The sequence below is a fragment of the Polistes fuscatus genome, unplaced genomic scaffold (assembly GCF_010416935.1).
Source record: "Polistes fuscatus isolate 324 unplaced genomic scaffold, CU_Pfus_HIC Scaffold2, whole genome shotgun sequence".
NCBI classification, from domain to species: Eukaryota; Metazoa; Arthropoda; class Insecta; order Hymenoptera; family Vespidae; genus Polistes; species Polistes fuscatus.
In genome coordinates, this window is record NW_025113096.1 from 5804429 (window position 1) to 5815710 (window position 11282).

At 27.9% G+C, this 11282-nt stretch overlaps 3 protein-coding genes across 5 annotated transcripts; 2 read left to right on the top strand and 1 right to left on the bottom strand.

Annotated features, from left to right (window-relative positions):
• The first annotated feature begins 960 nt into the window (after positions 1-960).
• Positions 961-4874, top strand: LOC122516790 (solute carrier family 26 member 6). Of its 2 annotated transcripts, XM_043634913.1 has the most exons (11): positions 1508-1549; positions 1673-1722; positions 1802-1945; positions 2336-2511; positions 2590-2754; positions 2818-2922; positions 3013-3146; positions 3227-3389; positions 3469-3669; positions 3751-3999; positions 4084-4874. In XM_043634913.1, the coding sequence occupies exons 2-11, from the start codon at positions 1719-1721 to the stop codon at positions 4519-4521; spliced, it is 1779 nt and encodes a 592-aa protein (XP_043490848.1). In that variant the 5' UTR covers positions 1508-1549; positions 1673-1718; the 3' UTR covers positions 4522-4874. The 2 variants fall into 2 exon arrangements, with proteins under 2 accessions (XP_043490847.1, XP_043490848.1); XM_043634912.1 differs by having other exon boundaries at positions 961-1549; positions 1673-1945.
• A 253-nt stretch (positions 4875-5127) lies between these two features.
• On the bottom strand, positions 5128-8448 carry LOC122516794 (phosphate carrier protein, mitochondrial). 2 transcript variants are annotated; one of them, XM_043634921.1, is made up of 6 exons: positions 8372-8448; positions 8091-8262; positions 6754-6914; positions 6409-6645; positions 5823-6119; positions 5128-5743 (listed from the first exon to the last, which is right to left on the bottom strand). In XM_043634921.1, exons 2-6 carry the CDS (start codon positions 8227-8229, stop codon positions 5516-5518), a joined length of 1062 nt encoding a protein of 353 aa, XP_043490856.1. In that variant the 5' UTR covers positions 8230-8262; positions 8372-8448; the 3' UTR covers positions 5128-5515. The 2 variants fall into 2 exon arrangements, with proteins under 2 accessions (XP_043490856.1, XP_043490855.1); XM_043634920.1 differs by having other exon boundaries at positions 8346-8444.
• Positions 8449-8863: 415 nt separating this feature from the next.
• On the top strand, positions 8864-10350 carry LOC122516795 (small integral membrane protein 8). Its single transcript, XM_043634922.1, has 2 exons — positions 8864-9110; positions 9318-10350. The coding sequence occupies exons 1-2, from the start codon at positions 9009-9011 to the stop codon at positions 9474-9476; spliced, it is 261 nt and encodes an 86-aa protein (XP_043490857.1). The 5' UTR covers positions 8864-9008; the 3' UTR covers positions 9477-10350.
• Positions 10351-11282: the final 932 nt, after the last annotated feature.

Here is an 11282-nt window from a genome sequence, read left to right on the forward strand (position 1 = left end):
AATTTGATAAAAGAACTTTGAAGATTAGCTCATTTCCGATTGCAAAATACGGTTTATCTTTGTAGTTTAACTAGTGAACATCATCGTTCTTATAATAACTACTTACATGTTGTATACGAACTTATAATAAGGCAAATTGTTTCAAATATTTAAAGTTTATCAGTTACATATTAATCTCAAATTTGTAAATTTAAACAACGCTTTAATTCCCGGGTAAGTTAACAGCGAATTAAATTTGATCCGCCATGTTAGCTTTGTCATTGGCGCGAACGTTAAAACAATTATTTCTAAATATTCTTTCTTCTCTGGTTTTGAAATAATAATTAATATTACAAATTGCAAAATAGTGATATTATTTTAAACACATTTGATTATTAAATTCAAATCCTCTCGATTTGCGTTTATTTTTTAACTAATTAAACTAAATAGCTCTTGTATCACATTATCTAACAAGGACAAGAATTATACATTATTTACAAGACTTATTATTAATCTTTTGACACAAATAAGTGCAAATAAAGGGGTTATAAAAAAAGAAATCTGAAAGATAATTCGTAATCTTTGATCTTCGTTTATAATTCTATTTAATTGGACTATATAAACATGGAAGAACAATCACCAAAAAGCGTTTTATAAAAAGATAAAATTATTAAAATACGACGACGAAAACAGTTAACAATAATTATGAAAATAATTTCGAAATGATCAATGCGTCTAATAAGTGACACGGAATATCTGTGCTATAAATACCTTTATATATAGATAATTTATTTTTAAATATTATACTACATATATGTGTGTGTACACACTCACAAACAGAATCGTATCATTAAAATATGAAAATAGATCGAAGGATTATTATTACAATTGTTATTATGTAATATTATAATAATGTTTATATTACTATCGTGTTGTTTTATATAAATTATTATTATTATAAATTATTGTTGATTATTAAAATTATAATGAAATAAGATTAAAAAAAAATTACCATTGTATCTTAATAAGAAATACACACATATAATCGATGATATATCATAAAGAGAAACACTTTTAAGTAGTAGCTTAAGATCACGAGATAACTCGTGACCGAGCTAACGTTGGATTAGGCGGATTAAGCACACGTGTCGATTATTATAACAATGACATTAAAATAAATCATACAATAAATGTTTACAATAGTGAGAATATTGTTGAACGATAAATCGATAAAAGCTAAGAAATAGAATTTCAAGAACTTAACCACGAATCTTTGAGAGAAATGCGATCAGTTCTATCGAATTCGTCAACTTTTAAAGATAGAAAATATTTTTGTACAATTATTGTTTTAGATTCGAGTCATATGACGAGAATATTGTTTAAAAATAAAAATATTAATAAACGTTTGTATTCGTTTTTGTAATTAGAAAAATTACATTTTATTTGGGTAAAAAGAACAATAATATGGAGAAACAGGATGACGTTTTGTTGCAATTACGAGTGGAAAGGCCACTTTATGAACAAGAAGCTTTAAACTTGGATTATCATTATGAACGACCAAGAACATCTTGTAAGTTTATGTTTAAACAAACTGTTTATATTTATAATATAATATGTAGTAATCATAATCTATTAATTTATTTTTAATTATTAACTTTTAATGCTAATGATATAATAATTTGGTTATTTACAGTGACTCAATATGTGAAGGAATTAGTTAAATCTAAGAATTGGAAATCATGCGTAAGCTCGTCAATACCAGCAGTAACATGGCTCAAACGATACAGATGGACAGAAGATTTAGTTTATGATATTATTTCAGGATTAACCGTAGCCATAATGCATATTCCGCAAGGAATGGCCTATGCGCTTTTAGGAAATGTACCACCTGTTGTTGGAATATATATGGCATTTTTCCCAGTTTTAACATATTTTTTTTTTGGTACTTCCAAGCATGTATCAATGGGTAAATAACTAGTAAATTATAGATAATATACAGAATGTAACAGAACATGTGAAATGTACTTTGGGAGCTGATTGTATATTTAAAAATAATTTAAAAAGTTCATGCAAACATATGCTCTATCTGTCTTCAAGCCAACTTTTCGCAAACCGTTCTATGGTTTATCATTCTTATTTTGTATCTGTTAGATAATCACTGAATTTCCTCTCTTACAATGAGAACTTGTAGATCATTATGTAGTTCTTCATTAATTATGTACCATGGTGCGTCAATTATTATATGTAGTATGATTGATAGCATGACTTCCATTTTACCATATTTTACATATTCTGTTACAACTTGTATACTACAAATATTATATTTTTAATAATCATTAAATGCATTTACATACAGGAACATTTGCTGTTGTCTGTCTTATGACTGGTAAAGCTGTAACATCATACTCATTACCGTTAAACGATCATGGAAACTCAACTTATACAGCTTTTACACAAATAGACAAAGAATATTATTCATTTACGCCAATCCAAGTTGCAACAGCGATTACATTATTAGTTGGAATATTTCAAGTAAGTTATCCAAATTCTATCTTTTTTTCTATGTAATTTTATTTTTGTATGTATAATTCAACAAAGAAATTTTTCTAGATCATAATGTATATATTTCGATTAGGAGTTATAAGCACGTTACTTAGCGAAACATTAGTCAATAGCTTTACTACAGGTGCTGCAGTCCACGTTTTCCTATCACAGATCAAAGATCTGTTGGGATTAAAACTTCCAAAACAGAAAGGATACTTCAAACTTATTCAAGTATGTATAATTAATATTCAAATATTTTGGCTAACATTTGTGATATCATTTTAATTATTTCAGACTGTTATTAGTATAGCCAAAGAAATATCTAATATAAATGTTGCTTCTGCGATTGTATCGACAATAGCAATCATTATTATGGTCTTCAATAATGAATTTATCAAAGTAAGCTTATTTTATTATTTTTTTATATTCAAATGTTTTATATAAAAATAAACACACTCACAAACATATATTTTAATTCTTTTATCTTAGCCATGGGCCGGAAAAAAATGTGGTGTTCCTATACCCATAGAACTGATTGCCGTAGTTACTGGTACTTTGGTATCTAAATATGGCAACTTAACCGAAACGTACAACATCCAAAACGTGGGAGACATTCCTACAGGGTATGTATATCTTTTCTAATCATTAGAATTAAGTTATGCAATGATTAAATTGTATTCAGTTTTAAGGTGCCTTAAATCAGATTACCACCAGCTGAATTACCAACGTTAGAATTACTGCCTTTAGTCGCGGTAGATAGTATTGCGATAACTATGGTCTCTTATACGATTACCATGTCTATGGCTTTAATATTTGCTCAGAAGCTTAATTACGAAGTTGACTCCAATCAAGAACTATTTGCTATGGTAAACATTTTATCTATTAAATAACTTCTCATCATACTTATACTATAAAAATATTTATATGAATTATTTTAAATTGTAGGGAATTAGCAATATAGTTGGATCCTTTTTTTCATGTATGCCATTCTCAGCATCTTTAAGCAGATCTCTTATACAACAAACAGTAGGTGGTCGTTCTCAGATTGCTAGTATTGTGTCGTGTTGCATATTATTGACCATTCTTTTATGGATAGGTCCTTTCTTTGAACCACTTCCAAGATGTGTTCTAGCTTCAATTATAGTAGTAAGTAAAATATATAACGGAAAAATAATAAAATAATTTAAATATAAAAATAAATATATTATAATTAAATAATCTTTTTAGGTAGCTTTAAAAGGAATGCTTCAACAAGCTACGCAATTAATTAAATTTTGGAAATTAAGTAAAACTGATGCTGTCATTTGGATTGTAACATTTCTTATTGTGATATTAGTTAATATCGATATTGGACTATTAGCAGGACTATTAGTTTCACTTGCAAGTGTATTATTACAAAGTATTAGACCGTATACGTGTTTACTAGGTCACATACCAAATTCAGATTTATATTTAGATCTTAATAGATACAAAGCGGTAAGATTTAAAAACTTTTAAAGTTGCATATAAATAATTTCATGTAATATTAAATTACAAATTTTATTTATTGTATGTTTGCAGGCTAAGGAAATAGAAGGAATTAAAATATTTCATTACAGCGGAAGTTTAAATTTCGCCAATAGTGCTCATTTCAAATCTGAAATCCATAAACTGATTGGTATTAATCCGCAAAAAGTTATTAGACAAAGAATGAAACTTAGACAAAAGGGGATTCATTTAGATGAACAAGATTTTGAACATAAGGATGGGTTACATTGTATCATTATGAACATGAGCGCTATAAGTTATATAGATCCAACAGGTGTTAATGCGATACATGCAATAGCTTCAGAATTTGCTGAAATCCAAATAAACTTTTATCTAGCCAGTTGTTCCAGTCCAATATTTGAGATGATCAAAAAATGCGAAATGTATATATACAAAGAATTGTCGTTTAAAATTTTTGCAACTATAGAAGACGCTGTATCTTATTTTCGATCCGCTAACTTATCAAGATGACTGTGTCTTGCATTTTACTTAATAATACATAAACAATATATTACTTATTAAAATGAAATGTAATTTATATATATAAACAAAAATATTATTTTTGTATAGTACTTTAACTACTTTCATATAATGAGAGGTTTAACCATATACATACATGTTAATAGAAAACAAATCAATTTAAATTTTTAGTACAAAGTATATCGTTGTACTTAGATATTTTTTATTATATGGCATGAGAATGACAAATGTACATTCATACTTAAAAGAAAACTGCTTAGCTATAAGCACTGAGGTCTTATTATCTACAAAATATACATGACGGTTATGTACAATAAAATTGCACAAATATATTTTTGAAATTATGTAAAAATATTATTTCTAGGAATAGTATAGCTTGAAAATAATTATTACAGATTTAAAAGGATCTTCTACTGATGTCAATAATAATATTTAAATATAAACATAAATAAATATTTACAGGATGTCCTGTAATCCGTGGTACAAACAAACAAAGAATGATTCTACATGAAAAATTAAATCGAAAGCATAGAATAAAATTTGTACATAAAAGTAAAAATGATATGGGGGAATTAAAATATAAAAGATAAAAAACCATTTAATCGAGAGTAATCATTTTGTTTATTTACAATGACCACTCATATATACAGTAACAGTACACAGTTACATTGCGTAACAATAGCTGTCACGATTCCGTCTCACGAAAGCGCTAGTTTTTTTTTTCTTTTAATTCTGTTTTCATCATGGAATTATAGAACTAAGAATATTATTAGTTTTATTCTCACTTCTAATATAGTCTGGCAGTGTTGCCTTCATTGATGAGAGTTTAACTTACTGATGAATAAATACACAAGAAAATAAATTGTCATTGGACATTGTTCAACAATGTTATTATGTATGAAATTAGTTGAATTTTCCTATAGTTTTATCCTCTAACTGCGATCTTGTTCACGATCCAATTAAAAAATTTGACCATTAATGGTATTTAAGCAAGACCATATTTCTTCTTAAGAGATTCTGGCATTTCCGGAGGTGGTGGACGTGGCATGCGTAGCCAAACTTTAACTGCATCGTAAATGAACCACTGAGCCGCTGTTAGAGTACCAATCATAATGATCCTAGGTCCCAGTCCTTTCCACACACCGGCAAAACCAAGTTTCCTCAATACGTCACCAGCAGTAGCACCTTTTTCTTGATTAAGTTTGGATACAACCTTAAGAGAAATTAAATATAAATGCTAGTAGATAAAATTATTCTGTAATTAATATAATCTTATAATTTGATATACTTACAGAATCAGCAGGATGAGAAACGACAGCACAGAATACACCAGCAATATAACCAGCAGCGAAGGTAACTACTAACTGTTCTCCTTTGGTACATTCTAACCTTGGCTTAGGTACTACGTACTTGTACAATAATTCAAGTGTACGCTCAAAGCATGCGAATTTCATCATAGTATATGGGATTTGACGTAACCATAAAGGTACCAGACCTTTGTAAAAACCGCCAAGACCTTCATCTGCATACATCTTTGGGAATGCCTCTCGTAAGGTATTTGCGTAGCCTGGCATGGTCTGAATTCTGACCTATGTAAATGAAATATTTGACTATGCTTATTATTATTAATTTTAATATATTTAAAAAATATAATTATTTAAAAAGAAGGAATGAAAATATTAGAAACTTACAAAATAAATGACAAGGATACAACAACGCAAGGACGGAGTGTAGTATGAACTGAGCGAAGATGTAAAATTGAGAGGGTTAATGGGATATAAAATTAAAGATTTAAATCTGTGCATATAAATCGGTAAATTTTTAACTCCATTGACTTTATTATAAAATTATTATATAATAAAAAAAATAAGAAATTACCTTTGCAGCTTCAAGCGGAGCTAAACCAATGTCGGCAAAGAATTCTGCGGATGCAGAAGAAACAAGATACAAGCTAGTTCTGTATTCGTAAGACATCTCTTCACCAGCAAGAGCAGAATAATAAACTTTAAAAACTTCATAAAGTCCAAATTTGAACATTCCTTGAATGGAATATCCAAAGAATGTAGGTGCCCATCCTCTTACTAAACCTCTAGTTCCATCTTCGGCTACAGTTACCTATTCAAAAATAATATATTTAAATATATACTATTTTTTTGGTCTGCAATAGATTAATCTTTCGTAAATGAGAATATATATACTGAAATAAAGATTTTATTCACGTACACGGAAACCATTGAAAACTGATTTATATTTAGCAGGGTCTACTTGAATGCGACATTTAACTAAATCCAATGGAGTAACCATGGTATGAGTTATACCACAAGATAAAATTCCTCCAAGTCCACATAGTGCAAAATATTTGTTAGAACCAAATTCGCAACTATCTGTAAAGATAATTCAAATATCAAAAAGATTATAAGATTTCTTTCATATAACCCACGTGGATGTGTTGAAAAGTTTTGCGCCTGACATAAAAATAATTTTTGTTCAGTCAAACTTAATTATTCTTTTTTATAAAAATTTAAATTTCTTTTTGTTGAGACTCAAAAATGTTTAGTCCACCCTCACATTCGAGTTCATTGAGAATTAAAAACAAAAAGAAAGAAAACGAGTAGAATCGAATAGACGATATCGATCAGCTGATAAGCTCGTGCATTCGGAATTCGAATTTGGCAAGATTTCAAGATCGTCTTTAACGGATCTGCTACCTTGCCCTATTCTAATAATAAACCATTCTAGTAGAAAGAAAAGCATTAGATTGACTACTCGGTCGCGGTCATCATTCAAAGGCAATGTTAATCATTATTTTAGTTCGAATATTATTTGAAAGTCCCGAAACCAAGATCGGCACGCATCTTAGACAAAATGGCCGCTCCTTATGCAATCCACATTACTCCGATATGATGAGTAGATTACACGCTAATGACAATTCTTCTTATGTTCTAATTCGTATCAATTATTTATAAACAATTGTTCATATTAATTATTGATACAAAATTTGTAAAAATTCATTATATTGCATATATTTATAGATTTTATTATACGCGACATTGAATACGACACATGCAAAGCGACTCCCTCCCTCATATTCTCGTGAAAAATTTGAATGCGGTGAGTTAAAAGTTACATAATTATTAGCTAATAAAATAAAAATACAAATAAATGATGATATTATCGAAGTTTCATCTTTTTATAAATAACTCGATAATAATTTTACCGAGTACTAAAGGAGGCTAACGAAGTATCGAGGCTATGTCACCGTTGCGACAAGATACCATAGTAATGATTTTTACATGAATTACATATTATGTAACACCGTGTCACATGCGAACAAAACGATCGAGATCGTTTCTGTTAAAAAAGAAGGAAAGCATGTAAATTTTTTTAAATTCGATTACTAAGAATTTTCCTTCGTAACTTTGCGATCGACTCATTAAGATACTAGTTAGATCATTTTTTGAACTTCTCAACCATCAGAATGAAATATCTTTTCTGTTAGAAATTGTTGCTTAAACAAAAATTTTTTTAATTAATAAAATTTGTTCAAAAATTATACTGACCGCCGTTAGCGGAAGCAGCCGAGATAGTGCGATTTTTAACGAGCGTTTGCATACTCTCATCTTGACCCTGACACTTAACAGTGGTAAAAGGTGTTGAAAATGGTGATAATTTAGCCGTTTCCCATAATGACGACCACATCTTTTCTGTCTTCCTTTGAATAAAACACTTCACCTGAATAAAACACCATACGATTATTTATATATATAGATTATTATATTAAAAAAAAAAAAAAACTTTAATTTAACATGACATACAAGATCTTTGCAGGCGCAACTCTCACCTCCGCGTAGATGAAAGAGAGTGGAAAAGGCAAGGAGTTTTCTCTACTGACAGGACCGTGATATGAACGCTGATATAGATAGTACAATATTCAAATTAATCTATTCGAATGAACATGCGACATCTAGAGGATTTTATTCGCTATGTTATCGTTTCTATAATTTTTTTATTTTAAATTATAATTTTTGAAAAATATCTTATCAAATTATAAATTAAATATTTTTATTTCTTTATTTATTATATAAAAGTTAGATATATTCCTATAATATAAAATTTAAATTTATTGAAGTATTCGCCATTACTTTAATCTAACCAATCGCAGACAATTAAATTCGATCGATTATCTAATATTCAATTTGATTGGTTCTCAGGTATTATTAAAGGGAACTGTTTTGTTATATTTACTCTAATTAAATTCTTTTTATTATTATAAATATTATTACATCGCGTTTATGTTTTTTTTTTAATTTATTTATTGCTATTTGTTATATTTTTTAAACAAATTCAATTTAAAAATTTTTTCTTATGGCAACGTTGCAAAATTTCATCCACATTCTTCTCATAGTTAAGTACTTTAATTTTACTTTTGTGTAGGAGAATAGCGGTGTTCATCGTTTTGTTATTAATAATAATAACCTATGAAAGATAAAACTAAAGAATCAGCACCAGGTGATGGCATACGCTCGTTACGAAGTACGACGTTATTTCGTGCCGTTAATTATGAGTTGTATGTCAAGCCGGTAAAATCAATAATTTATTTATATAAGGTTTAGTAAAATTAATGTTGTTTTCGTTTAATATGTTTGTAATTTTTTTTCATGACAATCTTAACGATATAACTTAAAAAACAACATTACTTACTACTTAATCTAATATATTTATACTAACATAATTAAAATTAATGAAAATTAATTGTATATTTATATCATATTTTATATTTGTTTCAGAATAAGGGCATAATGCTTTTTGGGGTTATGGCAATGCTTACTTGTTCAGGGTATTTATTTTACATGAGATATAAACATGATGGCACTGATTATTATGAATCCGTACAAGCAGATGGGAATATTACTTTTAAGAACAAAACTTCCAAATGGTTAGATTAATTTTATCAAAGTGTTCACAAAAGACACATTTCAATTTAATAAGAATGATGTTAAGAAAAATCAGAGTTGTATTGTATTTTTAAAAATTTAATTTATGACCTTCGATGATCATGTTTTAATAATGAAGAATTCATAAATACGAGTAGATATAAGAGGAAGAGTAATTTATTGTCATTTCGAGCCTTCAAGTATAGTATCGCTACTTACATTAATACTCGTTCAACGTTATTTGCGTACGTCCTGTAAAAATGTTACACTTTATAATTATATCTAATTAAGAATAAGTATGTATATATATTTAAATGAAACAGACAAAAATATATTATTTATTTTTGTAAATATTACGTACACATTAGTCGTTCAAAATCTACATAATTATTTTTAAAACACTAAGATGGTGGAAGACATTAAGCAATGCATCTTTTGTGAACAACCTATGTAATATCACTTTTACATATATAGTTTGTATAGTTTATTATATTATTTACCAGATATAAATTATCGATTAACAGTCAATACGTTTAATAATATGATTTATAAATTTATAAATCATATGAGGAGGATATGTATATTTGTCTGTATATCTTTTTATAAATATCTTCAAATATTATCCTTTTCATTGAATATAATATAGTTACAAATATTAGATAACAGATTGCGTGTGTTCTCTTTGATTCGTATTATATTATTTATAGTACGTAAATGCTCAGATTATTCTAAATGCTTATGATCAATAATATTTTATGCTTACGCGACTAGTTTTTAATTTTTATTTTTTTTTCATTTTTTACACTGATCAGGTAGACTATGATTTTAAAAATATACACTTTATCTTGTCATATCGTTTGGTACAATACAAATATGTAAAAAAGTATTTTCCCTATTTTTAAAAAGATTTTTGTTAGCCTATCTCATTGGCAGTTGTATTACATCTGGAAGAAAATTTGGTAATATTTATTCTCTCTTTCAATGTTAAGATATACTCTCTAAGTATATAAACTTTAACAGCAGTGCTAAAAAAATATATGTAAATTATTCATCATATGTTTATGTTATGGTTAATATGGAAAAACCTACATTTTATAAAATGCCCAGGAGGTTTCGGTCAATTTATAAAATATGCTTTAATTGGTTGTGTTTAGATAATAGCTCGAGATTCCCCCTCCCCTCGTGCTCTAAACATAGCTAAATGAAGCAAATTTTATAGATAGACCGAAACCTTCGAAGCATTCTATAGAATGGCTGAGCAATCTATAGAATTAGCGGGCAATGTGTACGATGTGCAGATGTTTCACAGATTACTTGATTTACGAGGGCATTCTATAGAATCATTGTTACCCCAACATTAACCGTAACATATATAACAATCATATATCTTGTTTGCAAATATTACATTAACAATATATTTATAATCTATCAACGTGGACATTTTTTGTTTGATCTAGTTTAGTAAGAACTTTTAGTTTAATATATACATAAATATGGAATCTCTACTTTGAAATGCCTAAAAAAAATAGAGAAAAAATTGATCTTCATTCTTATATATATATATATGACAAGATTTGTTATTTTCTTTAATTCTTTTTTTTTCTTAGAACACATCTAATGTACATTTTCAGTACCAGGAAACAGAATTTTGGCACGATTTACGTTTTTTGTTTCATGTATTATTATATGCGTATGAAAAATTAATTTGATCAAGAAAATTACTTTTTCTTTTTTTTTTTTAAATCTTTAGTTTTGTATTAAAGTGATGCTATAATAAAACTTGAACATCATTAACCCTTTCGCTATAGCGCGCTTGTG